This window comes from Gallinula chloropus (genome assembly GCF_964237585.1).
Source record: "Gallinula chloropus genome assembly, chromosome: 3".
In the NCBI taxonomy this organism is placed as follows: Eukaryota; Metazoa; Chordata; class Aves; order Gruiformes; family Rallidae; genus Gallinula; species Gallinula chloropus.
The window spans coordinates 102,668,316-102,691,893 of NC_140087.1; the positions used below are offsets into that span (position 1 = coordinate 102,668,316).

Sequence of the window (23,578 nt, forward strand, 5' to 3'; positions counted from 1 at the left end):
TTGCAAGGCTGATGTCATTAACAGAAAACCCCAACAATCTGCCCCTAAGGCTATTTTAACAAGGTTTTCATTGGACAGGCCGTGATGTAAGCAAGAAACCAAATTTTTAAATTTTGCATTTTGAGAGGATCTTTTCAACCATCTGTTAAGCTTGATTTAATATTGTTTCTTGTGGATTTCTATATGACACTTTGATACTTAGAAAAACTCTGCTCTGAATTATGAGAGTGATGTTGTCGTGCTGCAGTTAGTCTTCTAAATATCGGTAATGCTAATAGACCTTTTGCAACTGTAGACAGTGAAATATCGAGACATAATATTGTCATTAACAAATGCAGAAATTTCAAAAGAAGTACGAACAATCCTTATGAAAACAGTAATTTCCAAGGTGTCTATTCCAGATATAATCTCTGCTTTTGGGAAAAATGCACTCAAATGTTTCTTAAAGATCTGTTCTTGATCATTGTTATTTCTAATTCTGATTCTTATCGTACATTGCACTGAAAACTGTATTGTAATTCACTGTCAATTGTCTCAATTAACCCAGCCTGGAATCACTGATGTCTGTCAGGTATATGGCTTTGTTCTGAATGTGAGTCACCTCTTTAAAATGGGTTATCAGGAATTTGTAGTCTTGACTAATTGAGAGCAGTGATTGTGGATACTAGAAACTGAAATGGAGGGTACTGTTCTAATAACACTGCACAATCTAATGCCAGTCCAAACTGCTCAAGGGAATTTTAAAATAGTAAGACCAAAAAGTACAGTTACTAGCTGCTTATTTATTGAGACTAAAAAGAAATTTGTGTATTTTGCTTAATTTTTGGTGAGTTTGACTTAAGGGTTTGCTGAAAGAAGATGGATATGTTTTAAATATGTGTGTGTCTGTTTAAATGTGCTGGTGTCCTTCTAAAACTAGTCAGGCTTTCTTGTGAATGCAAAGGATCAGCCATATGGAAGGAGTCACATAATTCTGAATATTAGAACCAGAGACAAATAGATATGAAAGAGATTGTCTTGCTTGGGATTTTTCCCTGCAAGAGGAGCAGGGAAAAATTTGGGCAGATGTTTGTCTAGTTTTCTCTTAGGAACAGATGTAATCTGGCACAGGAATCTGGTCAAGGAGTTCAGTCTCCTTGCAGCTGGAATAAATTGAAAGGAGGAAGTTTCCAAATTAGTTTCTTACCTGATTTTTCCATTTGTCTTTGCAATATTTTGAAGTATTTAAAACTGGCATTTTGTCCTCATGTATTCTGTCTTTAAGCTAAGCAGCCCAAATTCATGCAGAATTAATTACAGGTTCTATTTGCCAAATCTCTGATCCCTTTTAATTCTTTTGTATTTCTCATGACCCTTTTCAGTTCATTACCTCTTCTATGTAGTGTAGCCATGAATCAACGCTGATATAATACTGTATAAAAGGAAACAACATACTGTATTAAATGCAGTACTGATGATATATTGTTTCATGGGCATGAAATTATTCCTTCCTCAAGTTCAGCAGTGTTTAAGGACCCTTCTGTACTACCCAGCTGAAGAAACTGTGTTTGCTTCTGGCCATTGCCTTGTGAGAGTGAGAAGCAGCAAATCAGTAGGAAAGAACCTGAAGGAGAGCAGACAGAAGTATCTGCCTTTATTTGCCTCTATTGCAACAAGAAGATGCTGATGTCAGTGTTTTGCTGTCAACCCTTATATCTACTTGCCTGTTTCCTTCCCTGAAGGAATGGTGAAGAAAGGCTTTTCTTCTTCTATGCAAGTGGCTGTGTAGCACCATGTACTTTTTTTCCTGCTACACTTAATTTATTTATTTTTATTTATATTAGTCAAGGCTATTTTGAGTTCTGTCCTGCTGTAAGGGGAATGTCTTTGTCTTACAATAATAATAGCAGATGTGGTATAGAAAAGGTACCAAACCAGTTATGAGAGAGAGTAAGTTTGAGCCTGCTGTAAATTAGTGGCCAGAGCCCTGACTATGTGGGACCAGCTAAAGTTCTCTTTTGGCCTAATTTTAAGTGATGCAGGATAAAAATCACTGACTCCAGTTCTTACATGTCTTCAGTAAGTTTTCCACCCATGAGTATACCATGGATATAGAATTTCCACAGGGTTGTTTTCATGAAAAGAAATTGAAGTTGTGTTAGAGAAGTTGATCATTGGATCTGAGATGTAATTACTGATGATAAAATATTTGTGTGGAAATGTAATGTCAAACTTCAACTGGGAAAAAAGACTCTACAGTGCTTAAAGAATTTTATTTACAAATGAAGGAAGGTAATTTAGAAATGCTTTTTAGCAGTTAAAAATTGATCTGCCATGGCATTGAAGCTGTAAGTACATTAATTAAGTGTAAGGATCCACAAATCAGGACTTCTACTGGAGGGCCACTGTAAATGCAGAGGAGTTTTTAGCTAAAGAGGGGGATATACCAGAGGATTCATTTCTATAAAGATCTGAGACACGGCTACTCCATTTAGTTGGCAACAGCAGTCATCATAGAATCACGGACTGGTTTGGGTGGGAAAGGATCTCAAAGACCAGTTCCCACCACCTACCATGGGCAGGGGCACCCTCACAAGCTCTGGTTGCCCAAAGTCCCATCCAGCCTAGCCTTGAACACTGACAGGGAGGGGGCAGCCACAGCTTCTCTGGGCAGTGAAGTTTTCTTCCCTGTGCTGCTGACAGTTCTTGAGCTTGCTCCAGAAAGGAGGTTTCAGGTTTTTTTCTTTCAGAAACAGAGCAGTGACTAAGCTTTCTTGAAAGTTGCAACTACTGTGATCCTTGTGCTAGTGATCTCCTTTTCTCTTTACATTATTTCGGGGAATTATTTCTACTTTTCCATCTTCACTTGCTGATACCAGTTATTAGAGTGGCTACTGTATAGACAGTTTTTAAGTGAGAAATCAAGGCGAACATAGCACAGTTAAAATCTGGATACACATATGAAAAGGCTAAATTCCCATTTAAAGATCCTTGTTTGAAAAAGTATTGTGTTTGTACTGGGATTTGGCCATTAGAGCAACGTGTGCTGTCTCTTTAACACCGAGAGCAAGGGAATGTGCTGAACTCTGATTCACAGCCATTTATAATGGTCTTAAATAAGCCGACTTGAAAGGCTGAAAGAAATCTAGATTAATCTTATTGATTCTGAAAGCAAGTAAGGTATTGTTGTACGTCATCTTGGATCACGTCAGGAGTTAGATGGAGTGTGAGGTAGGTATTGGATTTTAATAGGCATAGATGAGCTTCTGAGATACTTTCAGTTTGAGTAGTGTGAGCAAAAACGCTAAGCTCTTTAATCAGTCACTTTACATATTTCATTCGTTACTTGATTGTCTGTTACAAGTGAAAATTCAGGTGTTTTTTCCACTGTGTTACTTCTAAGCACACGTAAAGATTACTGGCCAGAGAAGTGTTCTGGGTTTAGGGGGTATAAAGAGCTCTCTAGAGCTCTGTTCGTTCAATGTTTCTGTAAAGTGTGATCTGGTATGTCAGCAAAACTAACAGTAGTTGCCAGTCAAGGTGAGATAGCAATGCATGACCTTGGAACAGCAGTGTGAGTGCAGAGACAGTGGTTACTGAAGGCAGGTCTTCTGCTGTTTGAAAGTACTTGCTGTTACACAGCGTGGCTGTTACACAGATGGCATTGGCATGGTTTTTGTATGTCATCATTCACAATATTCTATTGATAAAACATCCACGTATGCTGGAAACTTAAAAATTGTAAAACTTTCAAAAAATGAAGAAAAGTTTCCAAACAAGTGAGAATGATTAAGGCCTTGTACCCTCACTGAACTTTCTTTAAGAAATCACTAAGGACAAGACTTACCTGCCTGTAATTAGACACGTGTGTCTGAATTGTTGTTTATATTTATTTTCTAAGTCAAAGTAGAAAGCTATGATGCAATTTATCCCCCTCTAGGTGGATGTGAAAAAGAGATCAGGTAAGTGATGCTTCAGGTGTCTGTTGCTCACCAATTAGCTTGACAGCTGTCCTAGATGTGGATTTCTGCATTCTAAACCTTTAGGGAGGCCTATTTTGAGCTGAAGACACCTATGTATGGATGCCTACTGGCATGGACAATGTCTATATTCCATTATAATGCTGGAAATTTGGTCTTACCTCCAGCTAGAGAAGGACGTAGATGTCCTGAAATACCTGGGTAAACCTTGCATGTATGCATGTCTGAGATACCATTAAGTGTTGTTAAGTGGCAGCAGTGGCCTACATGGGGACAACTGTTTTGAGCCCAGGGACAGAAAAATCTCATGAGCAATTCAGCCAAGCGAGTGCTGTGTATGTACTTCAGGGTAAATGGAATTGCTCTCTAGGGTACATTTTCCATGCCTACTATAAGGAGGGCTTTGACACTAGGTTGCTGCATAGACCTACCACATGTCTCAATTTAAGTGCTTTAAGCTTAAATTGATCCTGCCTTTAAAGACCAAAAGTTTTTATTGGCAACCACCACAGATCTTTCTCCTGAATTTTATAGAAATGAAAAGATTATGAAGACAATAGTCCATGTTTGATTTTACTTTAAAATCCCTCAAATGTTCATTCAATGCACAGGGCGTGTTTCTGCGTTAATTTAGTTACTCTGTTCTTTACACAGTCTGTTATTTAACAAAAACACAGATGAAAAACTTGATCTTAAATAATCTTTTACAAAGAAATGGTGTAGTGTCGTGGTTTCACCCCAGCTGAGAGCCGAGATCCACGCAGCTGCCTGCTCCTTAAAGGAAAAGAGCAGGAAAAAGGGAAGGGGACGGTGGTGAGAGGTAAGGGAAGGGAAAAGGAAGAGGAAGGGGCAAATAACCCCAAAACCAAGAAATAAGAGGCCCGTGGGTTGGGATAAGGATAGTTTACTAAGATAACAGAAAGATACAATATAACAATGCTAACAGGACTTCAGAGCAAAAATATATGAAGCTGTTGATACACAATGCAGTTTCTCACCAAACCACACAACTCAGGCCGTGCCACCCAGAGCCGTCCCAGAACCCGACCGTCCCCCAAGAACCGCGCGTCCCGGAGCCGCCCCTGCTCTTCCTCCCGTCAGCCCCCGATATCCTGGGCAGGACGTAACTGGTGTGGAATACTCTCTTTGGTCAGTTGGGTCACCTGTCCTGGCTTCACCCCTCCTTTCTCATGAAGAGCTGAGAAAGTCCTTGACTGTCTGACAGCAACTAGAAACATCAGGGTGTTATCAGCACTACTCCCATTTTAACTCTCAAACACAGCATTCCACAGTTTTCCACTTTCTGTAACCAATGCCCATTTATATGGATTACGTATATTGAATGGGATAAAACTTTTTGTCATGAGGAAATGTTCATATTCTTAAATTTTTGTTTCTGTGCCTTGCTTTTGCAGACTAAGACTGGTATTGCACTGTTGTATGATGAAGTATCCGAAAATGCTTATGATATCCAGCTGAAGCTTACAAAAGAGGTATTAACAATACAAAAACAAGATGTCGTCTGTGTTAGTGGAAGTGATCACAGTGCAAATGTAAGTGCTTCTATATCTCTGTGCTTTCAACTGTGCACTTTAATGTCTTCTGCAGAGATCAGTTTATGTTATTGGAGTGCAAGAGATTTTATTGGGTAATAGAAATACATGTAATGATCAGTTCTTGGGGGTTTTGGGGCCATACTGACATTCTTGTATATGAAACTTTTTTTTTTTTTTTTTTTTTTTTTGTCCAGTGCTATGTGTCCTTTATTCTGACAGTTAGAACGTTAACAGGACAGAAAATGTCTATAAATACTGAGATTACAGCATTCTTCCAGCACATACTGTTAGACCATTACATGAAGAAAGCAAACAAAAAAAAAATCCCATTGAAAGCATTTGAAAATAAAACTAACACACTAGAATTTTCTTCATTTGTGTATCAAGTATTGACAGGACAGAGCTGTTCAAGGGCATAGAGCTTGCTGAGAGGACACTTGACAATCACTTATTTCACTTTAAGTTTCTTTCAGGTGCAGATTAAGTTTAATCAGTGCCAATATGTATGAGGTGCTTTTTTTTCCCCAAAAACTCAGTTTTTCTGCTTTGTCAAAACATGTGGTGCCATTAAGCCCTAGAGGAATCTTCTGTACCACCATTTAGTAACATAATTGAAAAACCAGTGGCATTTTACATAAGCAGTACAGCAGTGGCGCCTAGGTTATGGACATCCCCAAACAGTGTATTTTATTTCCTCATATAAACAGTGTTCCTCTTAAAACTAAGCATAGGTATCCCAAATTTTATTAGTAAAATAAATTTTGTGAACTGTACTGGTATTTACTAGAGTGAACAATTCATGGCAGCCTCTTCTGAGAGAGCCAAGGGGGAGCCTTTCTGCCTTCTTGTTCTATTGCATGTCACATGAACTTAAAATCTGGCACTAGGAGACATCAAATAAGTTTGTGATACTCTGCTAAGAATTAGGAGCCTGAAAAGCATCTAGTGGGTATCAGTGTATACATACATCAGTATGTGTGAGGGAGACAAAGTCTGCCTGTGTAGCACAAAAACTTGTTTCATTTCTGCTGTGGTATATATTTATGCAAATTTTTATTATTACACAAAAAACTTATTTGAAATCGCTTTTAGTAGTTAGAGTCATTATGTAGTCATTTCAAAACTTGCCTGTGAAACTTGGTGGGACATGCCTTGTTCTTAGAAATGTTCAAAAAGGTTGCATCAGTTGGCAACCAGTGAGAGGACACTCAGTGAAGTGAAAGGCAAGTCGCATTCTGGTTGGTTTGCTGAAACAAATACAAGCGTCAGCCAAAACTCACCGGCTTGGCTTGCGTGTACTTCCTAGTGCAGTGAGAAGTGTGAATAACTGCAGCTTTTAACTGCAGACTTTGATGGTGAGTTGTATGGTAATTGTGGTTGTGTGATGGAGTGTGCCTGTGCATCTATGCATACATGATTGCTCTGGACTCAATGGTATTCAAATGTCTTTTGTATAAACTCTGACAGAAAAATAATCAAAATTCTCTCCTGACCGAGTTAGCTCAGGCTGGCTGCATCTGAGAATATGCTGGGGAAAAAAAAATACATACAGAAAAATCTGTGTGTATACTGGTCTTCACTCTTTGATCACTAAAAAAAAAACCCCAAACATCAAAGAAAAAATTTCTAACCCCCCCCCAAAACTCCAAAAGCAATAACCAAGTCAGCCTCTTCCTTTCTATATCAAGGTTTAGGTTGAGTCTGATTTGATACACTTAGACTTTTTATGAGTACCTTAAATAGTCTTTCCTTGTGGAACACAGGACAGGATGCAGGCTGTGATATTACTTGAGGAGCTTGATTTTGAAAGAAATTCTGGAAAGTAAGAGTCCTTGGAGAGGGGACAGAACCGGGAGGGGGGCTACCCTGGAAACAAAATGGGCTGAAGTTCTGTGGTCCTATTTCTTGACCATTAATGGTAATGCAGTGGGTAAGACTGGAGAGGAGAATGTGAGACTGGAGACAGCTTTTCCAGGAATTAGAAGTAGTGTTAATGTGTAAATTGAGGGTTGTTACTTGATGTTGGTGTTGCAAAGTACTGTGTGGCCCTGAGAGCAAAATCCATTCAGAAGGAATTTCTTACCTCCTCATTCTCTTGCTAGACAGCACAGGCAGTCCTGCCAAGCTTAGCTTTCCTGGAAGACATTGTTGATTTTATCTCCTTATTTTCATTAAGTTTTCTTTCTGATGACTCTGACAACTAAATTTTAAGGCTGTGATCTGTTGTTCCACATCCCTTACAAGATGTCTCCAAGATGTCCCTTTCTGAAAGTGTCATCTTTGATCCTCATGGGCTTCTGTTTCAAACTCTAATGAGAAAAAAAGACTAAGCTCTGGCTTCGTAGCAATATTTACTTTTTCTGTATTACATTTTGAATCAAATAAAACTTTATGGAACACTATTATGTAATACAGAAGCAAATTAGCTGTAACATGAACACTGTATTTTTACAGTATATAAATTGTTAGTGTATAGGAGCTTAAAACCAGAATTTAAAATCAGGTTGAACTAGTTGGTGGTTTACTAGCACTGTTTTTGGTAATTCTTAAGTTTTACATTTACAACTACCCAAGTTAAATTCACAAAAGATATAAACTATTTACTTTTCCAGTGGTTCAAGAAAATAATTTTCATCCCTGTGTTGTATGATTCAAAGCATTAGCACAAAATTGTATCCTGAAAGTCAATTCTATAGCAGTCATAAACAATCACATTGCTGTGCTGATTTATTCTCCTTTCTATACTTCTTTCTCAGATATTCGTAGTTAATCTGTATTTTACACAGGGCCATTCATCAAACTAGTTCCTCTGCCACAAAAATAAAAATAACTTCTTTGCCTTCTTCCTGTGGTCACTTCAAACACACAGGAGGGGGGAAAAAGTCTCAGTTTTAGAGTAGCTTTTCTTCTTAGGTGGGACAAGAAAATGGAGAATATTGAAAAAGAAAGTTGTGTCTACTTGTTATAATACTTTGTTCTCCAGCCATTTTTTGGGGACAGCATTCATGGGAGGATTTGCTTCCAGCCTCCCTTTCACCAACAGGGATTCCTGAGGAATGCTGAGGGCAGGATTTGCAGCTGTGAGTAATGAGCTCTGTTAGTCCCATGCAGTTCTCAACACTCCAGAGAGGACTCTCAAAAACATCAGTGATTGCTAATGCTCCTGTTGTGGTCTGGACTTCCAGCAATTGATTATTTTCAAGGATAACAGGCTCTCACTATAAAATACCTTTTGCTAACATCATCTAGATATATTCTTCTTTCGTATTTTGCCGTCTGCCATTCATTTAAGTGCTACTTTTAAGCACAGAGAAAGCATCCCCTTTGGTGAGAAACTGTAGAGCTGGCTTCCTGTAATTTAATAGTAGTTCAGTCCACTTCTTCACTACTTCTTGAAATCTTGGATTTAGATGTAGAGTAAAGAGAGAGAAGAGCATGGTTTGTGAAAGTCAAGATATGTATAGAAGAAATAATGTAAATTTCTTATATTCAGTATACAGATTTTTCACATTAGACAAAATGGCTTTTAAATATCTGTAAATCTTTCTGGAAGTGGAACCAATGTGGGGAATGATATTTTCACATGTTGTACTGCATACTATTGCATTCATAAAGTAATTTTTATATAAATGTACAATATTTATATATTGTATATTTCTGTGATTAAACATGATTAAACAATGAGATGTATTTCACTACTTCAGACTTGGCAAATCCAAGTGTTCTAAGCAAGTCTTTGTGACTTAGTATTTTCTTTTGGGGTGGTCACATTTGTAGGAAAACAGAGAATGTATGGTGGATCAGAGTTGGTACACACTCATAGAAGCCAAGGATGAAGGTATTAACAGAAATGCAATATTGAAAATCAATAGACAATTGTTATTAACTCTTAAGTATTTTTAACAGAAGTGGGTTCTTTTTCCTGATTTAAAGTTTAACTTACTCGGAGAATGGAATTAATTGTATGATAGACAGGGAGAGATCCATTTTCAGTTAAAAGAGAAACAGGGAGGCGTGCATTTTTATTCTTTATTCTTCATTACGTTGTGATTTTGCTTTAATGTCTTGTCATTCTACATGCTGAAATTAATTTCTTGTTTTTCTTCCATTTATATTGCTATCATCAGCCCACAGTTTTATCCCACTCCTCTTTTCATAAGCAAGTTCTTTTTCTTTGTCTATTATTTCTGTATATTTGTATCCTCCCTCTTCCCCCCCCCCACCCCCCCCACCCCGCCCCAGATAATTCAACTTGCAATGTAAGAAAAAGAAAAGAAATGCATCTGGCCTTTTATCAACATCAGTCCTTCTCACAGAGCTGAATTGTCTCTGACTTGGTCAGTGGTTGAGCAAATAGGTTTCTAATGCAGGCTCCTGGCATCTTTATTAGAAGAGGACTCATTGGAGTCTTATGTGAGTCTAATAGAATTAGAATAACAAAACCCTTTGCAGCCTGGGTGCCCAATTGTCCAGCTTCACAAGCTGTGTCGTGGCTGGACTTCATCAAAATGAAGAAAGGTACAGGAATAGGGATGAAAAATAGCAAGAGTAGTTGTTTTGTTGATTAAAAAAAATAAAGTTGTTGCCTGAAAGTACTGTTTAAATCCCTGATGAGACTGGTATGACTTCTTTGTAATTCAGTTGCTAATAAGGATAAAGGAGATTGTTATTTTAGAAAAACTTTAGAGAATGGATCTCTATTAAAGTCTAAAAGTGGCATTTCTTTTTAACCCAAAAACTTACATCTAGAAAGCTTCTAATATTGCTGTTTGCCAGTGCCTGTTCTATCATTGGCAGTGTGGTATTTTAGTCCAAAATAATTTTTTAAAAAGCTAATAATTAACATTTTCTGTCTTTTTGGAAACATCAAGTGGGTGATTAAGAAAGATTCTTCCTTTTGAAACTAAGATCACTTGTATGGAGAAAATACATTATTTAACCATTTGTTACTTGTTTTCCATGCTCTGGAAGGCTGACCTAGATATTTAGAAGATAGCTATCAAATAATTCCTTAGGATCTTTATTATGAAAGATCATAAGCTTATGGTGCTGTCACTTTGAGAACAGAAGTTTGTATCACAAAATAAATAATAAATTGGAGTATTCATCAGCATGACAAAAAAACCTCTTTATTATTAAAGATAAAAAGAGTACATAGCTGAAATAAAAAAGGCTAATAAATGCAACAGAATGGAAGAATGCAAAGGACACTATGGATATGCCTGAAAAATAATCTCTCCCTGAGACATGGAAAGAGTCCAGCAGAATGTATGTGATCATACCAACAAGATAGAAGAAAGGCAGCACACCACTAGTAAGCCAACCATATGTGCAACTATAAGTGTCCTTTATTAAGATTTCAATTAATCTGTTACACCTGGAGCCATGACAGACTGTCAGGATTGGCAGAGTGTAACTGTGCATGTTGTGAGAGCCTTTTCAGTTACGGTACGTGGGATATTGATGGGTACAACCTCTACTGTTCATCTTTGTCTTCACACCTGCCAACATGTGAAAAGTTGCACAAAGTGAATGCAAATGCAATTACTCTAATAAAGAACAGCTGTGTTCTGGCAGGATTTAACTCTAAATCATTGTTTTGGAATGCCTTCTTAATTGAATGAAATCGGCTTATTATTAGCGAGAAAAGAAAGAAGCATAATCGTATCTTGACACAGAGTCCCAATACATGTCATTAGTAACTCTGGAAACCCATATCTGTGGACAATGTGCACAGACTTGGTAGATGTTGTCAGTCGGAGAAGAGTCCTGGGTCCTTTCATACCACTTGCTAAGGAAAGCTCCTGCTCCAAATGAAGCATCGTACAACTCTGTAGAGTTGTGACTTCTTGTGAAGTCATACTTTGACTGAATGTGTTTCATGCAGACACATTTGATAGGATCACTGCACTCTGGAGAATAAAGTACGATGGGGTTTGTCACAGTCATCTTTACTGGAATAGACCATGTAATAATTTAAAGATTGAAAGGGATGTCTTGAGATCATCTATTTCACATGCTACTCAAGGCAGGGGGATAGCTTCAAGTTTGGGCAAATTGCTGAGGACTTTGTCCATTCATATTTAGAATATCTCTAAGAATAGAGATGCTATGAGCTCTTTGGGCAGCCTCTTCTAAAACCTATGAAGCACAGACTGGTTTGGGTTCAAAGAGACCTCAAAGACCATCCAGTTCCAACCTCCCTGCCATGGGCAGGGACACCCTCCTCTAGACCAGGTTGCTCAAGGCCCCATCCAACCTGGCCTTGAACACTGCTAGGGAGAGGGCATCCACAGCTTCTCTGGGCAACCTGGTTGTGGTGGTTTAGCCCTGGTTGGAGGCCAGATACCCATCAAAGTCAGTCTATTACTCCCCTTCTTAGTTGGACAGGGGAGAAAATATATATTAAGAGGCTCAGGAGTCAAAATAAGGACAAGGAGAGATCACTCTGTCATCAACGACGTGGGCAAAACAGACTCAACGCAGTGAAGAAGAGAGAAACTACCGAATTTATTACACTACACTACAAAGAACAGTGAAAACTGGAGTCAGAAGTGTGAGCAGATCTTAAAACAAACATAACCAGATCTTAAAACACTTTCCCCCCACCACTTCCTTCTTAGCAGACTTTAGTCAGGATTTTGCTCCCTTCTTCCCCCCCGTTCACAGTACAGGGGGGGCAGGGACTGGGGAAAATGGGGTACTCGGTAGCACCTTCCCCCCACCACTCCATTTTAAGCAGACTCCCTTTAGTCATGATTTTGCTCCCTTCTTCCCCCTGCTCGCAGTACAGGGGGGCAGGGACTGGCAAAAAATGGGGTTCTCAGTTACTTCTTCATGAGATGTTTTCCTCTTCCAGATCTTAAAACACCTCTAACCTCTTCCCTGCTCCCTTCTTAGCAGACTTCACTCTAGTCATGATTTCACTCCCTTCTTCCCCCCGATCACAGCACAGGGGGGCAGGAACTGGGAGATGGGGGCTTTGGGCAGTCCCTTGCAAGTTGGTTTCCCTCTTGGCTGGGGTGGGGGGGGGGGGCATTCATTCCACACCCTCTCCCTGCTGCACCATGGGGTCTCACCCATGGGAGACAGTCCTCCATGAACCTTTCCAACGTGAGTCCTTTCCCAGAGGGCTTTATCTCTTTCACAATGTTTCTCAGTCCCAGTTCTTCACGGGGTTATAAGCCTCCCTCAGCAAACCTGTTCCAATGCAAAACTCTTCTCTCATCTCTGTGTCTCTGATCCTCCTCATGGCTGTAAGTGCTGGCAGAGGCTTGCTCCAACGTAGGGTCACAGTGTCTTCTCTATGTCTCTACCTGCTCCATCCAGCATGGAGCCCCTCCACAGGCTCCAGGTGGGGTCTCGGCCTTTTCCATGGGTTTCTCCACGAGCTGCAGGGGCATCTTTCTCTCCAGCACCTGGGCCGCCTCCTCCCCCGCCCTGTTCCGGCCTTGGTGTCTGCACAGCTCGGTACATCTTCTCACTCCCTTCTCTGGTGGCAAAATGCAGCTGCTTCCGGGTTGTTTTCTCCTAGATGTGATTCTCAGAGGCGCTCGACTGTCTCTAGGGCCACGACTTTGGCCTTGAACTGCTCCTTGTTTATAGTTAGGCTGGCAAAAAACTGTAACTGCTGCTTACAAAAACTGTCTCAGCAGCACAGCCTCACAAAACTGCAACACTGGCCCAGTGATATATAGGATTTTAGGAAGAAATTCTGTGTGAGAGTGGTGGGGCACTGGAACTGGATGATCTTTGAGGTCCCTTCCAACCCAGGCAATTCTGTGATTCTGTGATATCACATCTAAATCTACCCTCCTTCAACTCTAAGGCCATTACTCCTTGTCCTATCACTACATTCCCTTGTAAATAATCCCTTTCCAACTTTCTTGTAGGCATCGTTAGGTACTGGAGGGCAACAATCAAGTTTTCTTGAGCGTCCTCTTCTCCAGGCTGAAGTTGCCCAACTGTCTCAGCCTGTCTTAACAGTAGAGATGCTCCAGCTCTTGGATCACTTTGTGGCTGTCCTTTGGACTTGTTCCAAAAGGTCCATGTACTTCTTATGTTGTGGACCTCAGAGCTGGATGCTGTACTCCAAGTGGGAGCTCGTAAGAGAGGAGTAAAGGTGCAGAATCACACTTACATTTATGTAACCAAGGACATGATTGGCTTTTTTTTCAGACATGAATTACCTTAGTGAAGCCATGTTGGCTGTCACCAATTGCCTCCTTATTTTCCATGTGTCTGACCATATTTTCCAGGAGGATCTGATCCCTAATTTTGCTAGGCACAGAGATGAGGCTGACTGGCCTGTAGTTCCCAGGTCTTCCTTTTTTTCCATTTTAAAAAGGGGGTTCTGTTTTCCATTTTCCAGTCAGTGGGAACATCGCTGAACTACCACAACTTCTCAAATATGGCAGGGAGTGGCTTAGTGACTTTATCCATCAGTTCCCTCAGGAACTGTGGATGCATCTCATCAGGCCCCATGGACTTCTGCACTTTCCGTTTCCGTAGATGGTCTCAAACCTGATCTTTTACAGTGGGTGGTTCCTCATTCTCCCAGTCCCTGCCTTTGCCTTCTGTGAGTGGACAGTGTGACTACAGCCCTAAGACTAAAGAAAAAAAGTCATTGAGTAGCTCAGTTTTCTCCATATCCCAGGTAATCAGCTCTCCCATTTCTTCTGGAGAGGGGCACACACTTTCCCTAGTCTTACAGCCATACTTACAGAAGGTTTGCTTGTTGCCCTTGATGTTCCTGGCCAGATGAAATTCTATCACGACTTCTGTTTTCCTGACTTGTTCCCTGACTTCTCAGAAAATTTCTCTCTATTCTTCCAGCCTCTGCAGTTTTCCTTTTTGTGTTTCAGTTTCCCCAGGAGCTCCTTGTTCATCCATTCAGGCCTTTTGGCGTTTTTGCCTGACTTTTTCTTTGTTGGGATGTGCTGCTCCTGAGCTTGGCGGAGGTGATCCTTGCATACTAGCCAGCTGTCTTGGGCTTCTCTTCCTTCCAGGGCTTTGCCCCATGGTACTCTGTTAAGGAGGTCCCTGAAGAAGCCAGTCTGCTCTCCTGAAGTCCAGGGTAGTGAGTTTGCATTTGTCCTTCTCACTGCCCTGGGGATCAAGAACTTCATTATTTCATGGTCAGTGCAAGGAAGGCTGCCCTTAAGCTTCACACTCCCCACCAGACCCTCCTTGAGGGCCAGCGTGATATCTCTCCTTGTTGGCTCCTCTGTCACTTAGGAAAGGAGATACAACAGTGCATTCTGTGGTTAACTACTTTCACTGTGAAATTATTTCCTGCTTGTATGCTCAGCTGAAATTTCCTTTCCTGCAAGTTGTGACTGTTGCCACTCATCCTTTTTCTCTGTGTATCTGTGAGAACAATTTGGTTCTGTTTTTTGTATAATCCTCATTGAGGTTGGCAGGCTTTGAAAATAAAAGGAGTGACTTCATTTTACTGTGAAAAAACCTCCCAACCCCAAATGAAAACTGAAAAAACCCTTTGATCTACAGTAGTAGAAACAGTTATAACAAGATAAACTGATAAGAATGTATTATACCATATTTAGTAAGGATTCTGTGCAGCTGTCCCAGATCTGCACTAGCATGAGAAAATGTCTGCTTTGTTTTTACACAAATCTCTACAGTGACTGTCATGCCTTAGTGGATTTTTATAGCTACATTCTTCATGTATTTTTAGGAAAAGATGAGAATCTCTGCAGTGTAAAATGTTGTTTCAAAACTCTCTTTACCTTTCAAAATAATTGTTTGCTTTCTGTTTACCTGTTCCTTATTACAGCTACCTCCCCTTCCATGAAGTGAAGAACAAGGCATCACATGATGCTAAGGAGGACTAACTCATGTCTTTTCCTCTCTTGAGGTTTCTTGACTTAATTTCTTCTGCTTTCTGAGTTACACTGTCTTTTTCAGCAGTGCAATTATTCCTAAGAATGTAACACAGTCTATTAGTACTGACTCAGGCTTGGGACTAAAGTCTGCAGAGCCAGCCTCTGAGAAACAAGCTTTTCCAGAAAACCAGACATGTTATAATCAACAATGCAGCAAATCCTACTTTTACTAAAGTTCTTTCATTGACACTCCATGTCAAATGTGGTTTCACGGAAAAGCTGTTACAGTATTTTTCCATGCATTCTGTGATTGTTTACCCAGTAAATTGTAATATGTTGGTGGTTACAGTTCCTGAGAGGGCAGTGTTAACAACCCCAGTAAATGCTCAGACACGTCACATTCAGCCTGGCTGAAGTAGCTAACTGTGTGACATTTACATTTTCCTCATGCTTCACTGATTACTTCACATTTGTGCATACTTGAGATTTTTAATAAAGGCTGTGGAACAAGTGTAATTTCTAGCAGTAATTAGTGAATAAGGAAGTGATCAAAGCTGAGTACTTTCTGTCTTCTGGTTTGACCCTGGACTGCCATATACTGGAAGAAGGAATCTCTTTGCCCTAGTCCTAGGTGATGGCACTGCAGTTCATCTGACACGCTGTATATGTCACATATCTTTACATATTATCATAAGGTATTGTGGTTCTAGCCTTGCTGTCAGGTGGATGAAGTCAGTCTTTTTTCAGTGGTGTCCAGTGACAGGACAAGAGGCAATGGGCATGAACTTGAATATAGGAAGTTCTGCCTCAACACAAGGATAAACTTCTTTACTGTGAGGGTGGCTGAGTACTGGACCAGGCTGTCCAGAGAGGCTGTGGAATCTCCATCTCTGGAGATATTCAAAATCCTCCTGGATGCTGTCTTGGGCAGCAAGGGGATTGGATTAGATGATCTCCAGAGCTCCTTTCCAACCCCTATCATTCTGTGATTCTGTGATTATCATGTAGATACCTATATTGTTAAACTCAGTGATAAAGGATGAACTGGCACCATCTCTTGTTAGAGTGCTGTGCACATTCTCTTTCCTCAGTATGGTGTATATTCTGAATTCCATCTGGAAATGATTTTGGCAAGAGCAGCCCCTACTGTAGTTGAAAATCTGTATTTCTTTAAAGAGAGACAGACAGTAAGTGGGCTGCAGGCTGCAGCCACGGGGTAGGTGGATGTTTGCTGCCAATCAGTGAGGAGTGAGGACTGTGTGAGCAAAAAAGGAAATCTCTGTACGTGGCAGAACATTAAATAAATGTAGAGCATTTTGCTGAGGAAGCTCTAGGGCTGGAGAGTTGGAGTATGTGAGCTGAGAAGATCCTCATCATGGGAACTCCCCATCTTGAGGAGAGAACATCCTAAATGATTTCACATATCCTTGTGCTCCACATCTTTTGTTCATTATGTATATGTAACAACCAGCAGGATGTCTGCATTTTATGATACATTTTACTGGGACTCATATTCTTACAGCAGCTGTTTCTTCAGTCATTTTTTATCTCATAAGTTGAGAAGCCAAGAGTTCCTGAAGAAAATGGAGAAAGATATGGCTGGTATGTTAAGTATGTATGTTTATCTTCTTACCCCTTCTGCTATCAGACTATTCCTTCCCTTGCATCCATGGAGGGCAGGCTGCAGGGTTCTATTGTAACTCTCAATATTAATTACACTTGCTTGTTTTGTTTCATCCTTTCCCCTGCATGTTTTCCAAAGGCCTGGGTGTCAAGCTCTGCTGCTATTACCATCATTGCCTAAGACTGGCTTTTATTTTCTGTCGTCAACCTCCCATATAGTACCTGTAGTAAATTTGTCATTGGTTTCAACAAGTAAGGAGTTTGTTGGAGACAACTCTTACTAATAAAAGACAGATGCCACTGTAGTAGTGGAAATAAAGTTTATGTGTCCAATAAATAAAAAAGTACTGTGAACAACTCTGAAAAATGCAGTAGTGAATAATTTCCTTGTTCACATTTTCCTGTCTTCCTGTTTAGCCACTTACATGGCTTAAGGAAGAGTCTGTTATCTGTTAAGGTAATAGTCTGTTGTGGTTTGAACATGGGGACTAGATGGGCTCAGGTACTGAGGCATGTTTGGTCATGGCTATATTTAATGTTGAAAGTAACATTAACACGGCATCCGGGTCCCATAAAGGGGTAGGTGCCCACCCAGAAGAGAAGCCAGCACAGCAGTTCCCTGCATGACCTCCTTGCCCCAAAGCAGAGGGATGGGGCAGCCCCAGAGGACACAGACAGTGTGAGCACAGTGGTGATATTGATAAGGAGAAGGGAAAAGAATAAAAATTAATGAACGTGTTGGTGATCTTTGTCTTCCATCCTGTTCTAGGCATTGAAAATGAACTGGCTTTTTTAGAACATTTTCAAAAAATCTGAAGCACATGGGTTGTTTCAAGTGTTCCATTATTTTCTACTGTGTATTTTTTTGATATTTGGACTAATACATATGTATTCCTTAACATTTTCATATACACTGGTACAGAAAAAGGAAATATGCTACATTCTTTTCCCAAATATCTCTATATCAGTGACTCTGGAGTGCTTGAAGCAGAATCTCCTTTGAAATCCCTTCAGTAAATTTGGATGGATGTATGGATAGATGGATGGACAGATAGATGGATGGATAGATAGAATGAAATTTTTTGTATTGAAAGATCCTTTACCACAAGTGCCAATCCTAGATGTTAAAAACCTAGTAATAATATAATGGTCAGATATTGACGTGTGAATATTAAAATCTCACTAAAAACAGTACCAGAAATAAGAACTATGATTACCTTCTCACGTTGTTCATTAAACTCCCTTCATGTCACTTGATCTGAATGAATATAAAGACAAAATTGACCTTTCCACAGATAAACTTTTCTGTTGAGTCATTGTAATTTAAAAGAAACTAGAAAGTTTTCTATATCAAGAGCTATCTCATACCTAAAAGAAAGGTATTTGACCATACTGTTCTCCAACTTGCGTTTAGAACTATCATTCATTTTGAAACTATTAAAACAAAAGGTTCTCTTTTTCAGAGCTATATTGTTCTTTGTAGCTGTCATAAGCAGCGTTATACCTCCAGTTACCAACCAGTCCCTCCTCTTTTCCCTTCATACTCGTCAGTTGTTGACATGGTGTACTTTCTGTGCTGTCTGTTCTAAAAATAAAAATTTATCTGGTTTTTAGTATATTCTTGCTTGGCATTATTCTTGGAATTCCAAAAAGTTTCTACATCATTGGCCTTTATTTCTGAGACCATTTAAGGCCTCCTTCCTCTTGGATCTATAGTTATATGTGCTGTTTCAGTCCAGAACTTTTCTGGAATTGACTTTCCCTGGGTTTCTAACACTACATGTAAGCAAAAGATACAGGCTGAGTTTAAGACTATATTACACAAACTGCTTTCAACTACAGATTATAGCTATCAGCATCTTAAATTTGGGCAAAATCTTGTCTTCTTATGTCTTTAACAGCTTGTCCCTCAGTGCAGCTGTTTGCCCTGGTGTGCAGAACGTGGTATTGTTTTCAAATAAATCCCCTGTCTCTGAGCTGTATGATGAGATACAAACCTACTGGTTTTGCTGTGAATTTCCTGACAAGTAAATGTTACTGCGTGAGGGTGATAGTGACTGAGAGGAAGATAGATTGATCACACCTGAGTATTGCTTCTAACCTAAAATTTAAATTTCATCCTACCACTGTTGCAGCTATGCAGATTTCCTCCCTAAAAAATCGCTCTTGAGTTTGTACATAGCTAGTGACTCAGTGGCTGTAAATCTTGGTCTTTCTCAAAGTGTAGGCTGCTTTCTCAGATGCAGCTTGGTTGTATTTGAACATAGGCAAACTTGTTCAGTCAACATCTATAAGCTCCAGTGTTTTCATGCATCAGAACAAGAGAAAGTTTTACTCAGACGCGTGCAATTAGGCAATGTGAATTTCCTTTAATAGGTAAAGCATTACAACAGTGAAAAGTCTAGTGCTCTTGTCAGGTTGCAATTTGTTGTGCAAAGAGCAAATAAAATTCCAAAATACACATTCTTCTACCTTAGACTAAGTACAAGTGCACCAGCCAGCCTGCTTGCTCAAACAAGCAGGTCAAACTGCCTGTTGAACACTAAGCAGGTAAATGTACCTTCTTTTCTCATTGCTGGGACTTTTGACACTGGCTGATGCATTTGTTTCTCAGAACTTAATCGCTGGAGAATGTCATGACCAAATTGTTACCCAGTTCTTAAACATAGCAGTTTGCAGAGCCAGTATCACTTTGGGAAACAGGTAATAAACCCTTGACAACTTGCAATAATAAAAGGTATCAGAAACACAGGAATGTTTCACCTTGGTATTCTGGTCAATTACAGTTTCAATAATTAAGTTCTGTCTATTCAAACGTATCCTGAAGTTTCATGCAGAGCCACTTACTTTTCCTATAATCACCTAGAAGTAGAAAATAAACCCACATGGGCCTGCTGTGTGGTGTTGTGCTATGGGGGTACATAATTACTCCCACTTTGTAGCACAACTGGAATGAGTGATCGTGACAGTGGACACATCAAGTAGTCTGGGAACCCTCAGAATTAAGAGTTTTAAAAAACTGTAGATACTATTCAGGGATATCATTAGCAAAACAAAATGCTGGTTAAAAAGAAAAAAGTATTAATTTCAGCTTCCCTGCTCAGATTGTTAATTAATAACATCTTCTAAAGTTTTCCTTGCCTATAAGGAAATAAAATTACACAACCATCATACAGTCAACTGTGGCTCTGTATAGTATTTATTTATTTGTTAAGACTAGTACAGATGCTTGCCTGACTTTAGCCTCAAACCATAAATAAATTAGTCTGAAAGGAGTATATTTAGCCTGCAGGCAACTAAAAAGTTAAATAAGTTGTTTATACATTTTATGGAGACATAAATACTGGGCTTTCAGCTGCATATGTTCGTGTTATCATCAATGTCACAAAAAGATAAATTTATTTTATTTTCCCCACAAATGTTGCAAATCGGTTTTGGCAAGAAGATCTGGAATACACATTTCTTTTTTAACAGATTGCAAAGCTAGTGTGGATTTCTGTCCAAATTTTGTAGTCATGAAATTTTGTCATTGCATTGAAATTTCAGAACTGAATCAGACCTAAATATACTGCCTTTTTCCAACAGCAGCCATTAATGTTTCCCTTGAAAAGCCAAACAGGGCAAGAATATGTGAAGGGTTTTTTTAATACTTTCTGTGCTGCAAGTTATTCAGGGATTTTCTGAACAAAATCCAGTTTTATATTAGCTCTTAACAGATTTTAATTTTGCTATATTTGTCCAATATCCCCATAAACACATGCAGACTTACAACACCCTGATTTTTTTTTTTCTCACTAGACCCTATATATTGCACAAAGAATCACCTCTTTTTTTGTTTGTTCTGATCCTAGTTTCTCATAGTATCGTTTGATGCCTCCTGGGTTTTGTACTGGAAAGAGCTACAAAAACTGATTCCCATTCACTGTTCTTCATGAAACGTGTTTTATTGTAAGACCCTCCTGATCTGCAGTCTCTTTTCCTGGATGAAGAGTTATAGCCTATTCTGCTATTCCTTGTACAGGAGCAGTTCCATCGTTCTTACTGTCCTTTTCTGAACTTTTTCTGACAATTCCAGGTGTGAAGAGACCAAACCAGTATAGAGGTTTCAAGGTATGGTGAACGCTGGATTTCCACAGTGGTTTAATGATATGCTTTCTTCACTTGGTCTCTGATCTTTTGCTAAGACTTCCAAAAATTTAATTTGTGGTTTTGACCACTACTGAACACTGCACTGATGATGTCATGGAACCGTTTACTTTAGCCCTAAAGTTTTGCTCCTTAACAGAAATAACTGATTTAGAATCAATCCTATTCATTTTATAAATAATCTATATGGGAGAAGTAATCTCTCACTGCCTTTGATTTGCTATGTATTTTGTCTCTTTTGTAGCCTTGTTAATATTTTGCAAGATGTTCTGCAAATATTTTCAGTTCACTTACACTTCCTGTCTCAGTAAACAGCAAAATAATCTCACTGTTCGTCCCCCACTTTGTTTTTTTGGGGTTTTGGGTTTTTTTTTTTAAATCCTTCATGAGTATTTTAAATAATGTCAGTTGTAACATAAGCAACAGTTAAATCTCACTAGTGACCTTAAGAGCACTACAAATTTACTTCATCCCCTTGATTTCTATCTATCTTCTAACTAATTTTAATTAGCAGTGTATCTCTGTAAGGCTCTTCCCACATGGATTCTATGTTTCCCAAACTTGCCTTTAAAAATGTGTTGTCTCTTCCAAGATAGATCAAGCGTCTGCCAATTCTGTTCTTCATTATATTTTCTGTCACTAATCTATAGATTTTACTTTTTTTTCACTGTAGTTCTAATTTGTTTAGTGCAGGCCTTAAATTTCCTAAGCCTTAGTAGGAGCTTTTTATAAAAAAGTGGGGGGTTATTTTCAATGTATTTTTCATGTTTCAAGGCTTTACTGAGAAGCAGCACTCCAGCACTCCTGCTTTGTTTCATCCACTTGGGGGTTGGACTCGATCTCTGGAGGTCCCTTCCAGCCCCTATGATTCTGTGATTCCTTTATAACAACGGTGAATGTATCTGATCTGGTGATTTGCTACTGTTTTTTAGTCAATTTGCTTCTAAAGTGGTTTCAGATTCTGGCAGATCCATACATCCTCTGTGCCTCAAAGAAAATTGAAGGAGCTTCTCTAGTTTCTTTCACACTGATGAAAAGTGTTCACTTATCTTCCCTCAGTAGACTTATTTACTCTTACTATGCCTTTTATATCTTTATCATAAAAAGGCACTGTGGTTTCTTTGGCAGATCTCCTATTCCTGATAGATTTGAAGATTTATTATTAAATTTTATTCTTTTTGGCAGTTTTTTTGAACTTTTTTTTTGTTGGTACCTAATTTTGTTTTTCAATTTTATGTTCCTATTTCTTGTCTTCACATGAATTAGATGTTCATCTCTCTTTACATGTAATTAATAACCTCTCTTAATCTCCACTTTAGCCTTTCCTTTATCTCTTTCTAGGGCATTGATCCTGGCTACAGGCCAGATGCCCACCAAAGCCACTCTATCACGCTCCATCCTCAGCTGCACAGGAGAGAGAAAATAGAAGGAACGCCTTGTGAGCTGAGATAAGGACAGGGAGAGATCTCTTACCAATTACTGTCATAGGCAAAATGGACTCAACTTGAGAAAATCAATGTATTATCAAGTCAAACAGAGTAGTATAATGAGAAATAAAACCAAATTTTAAACCATCTCCCACACCCCTCCCTTCTTCCTGGGTTTAACTTTACTCCAGATTTCTGTACTTCCTTACCTCGAGCAGCACAGTGGGACAAGGAATAGGAGTTACTGCTGGTTCATCACATGTTGTCTCAGCTGCTCCTTCCTCCTCAGGGTGAGGACTTCACACAATCTTCCTGTGGTTCAGCATGGGGTCCCTCCCACAGGAGACAGCCCTCTATGAACTGCTCCAGCATGAGTCCTGTGTTTCCCTACATTTTTGGTAGAACTGTAGACCAAACCTTCCTTGTGCTTTATCAGCTAAGCAGGATTCCTGTTACAACGTATGTGTCATCTTTCATTTGTTTGGTCAAGACTTGGAGTCTTGTGCCTGGAGTCATAAATGTATCTGTCCACTTTCTTTCTTGTCATCTACCCCATCACAGCTGTCTGGGTTCTCTGCTTTAAGAAGTGCATTTGCAAATGAAAAAAGTATGTTACCATTATCCATTGTGAGAACTACTAATGGAATTACTTCCCCAATCACCATGCCTGTTGCATCCTGCCAAAAGATGTGGATTCTGCCTGTATGCTCTTCCTGAAGATCTTCTCATTGAGCTGTAAATATATATCTCCTCTCTTTCTTTAAGGAAGGTACTCAGATCTTTGATACTGAGACAGTAAAACTCCTCTTCTGCGAGTTCTGCCTTAATTTTTCTTCTATGCGAAAAACGTAAAGACAGTCCTTGAAGGTGATTTCTGTGTTCAAGAGACTTGCAGTTGTCTCTTCCTGCTGAGCTTTTCTCAACTAACACATTCTCTGGACAGCTAGACATCTGCTTCTGTGATTGCCTTTGTCTCCTAGCTTTACACCTGTGGCTGGGCATTGGTATTATTAGATTTCTGT

At 39.4% G+C, this 23,578-nt stretch overlaps 1 protein-coding gene across 1 annotated transcript in view; it reads left to right on the forward strand.

The window, feature by feature from the left end:
• The window catches only part of SNTG2 (syntrophin gamma 2), a gene marked incomplete at both ends in the record, with an annotated part of 269,535 nt that overhangs the window by 105,099 nt on the left and 140,858 nt on the right, over positions 1–23,578 (forward strand). The window contains one exon of the mRNA XM_084261688.1: positions 5,375–5,512. Within this exon, the coding sequence (XP_084117814.1) occupies positions 5,375–5,512 (138 nt within the window). The remainder of the gene's footprint in view (positions 1–5,374; positions 5,513–23,578) is intronic.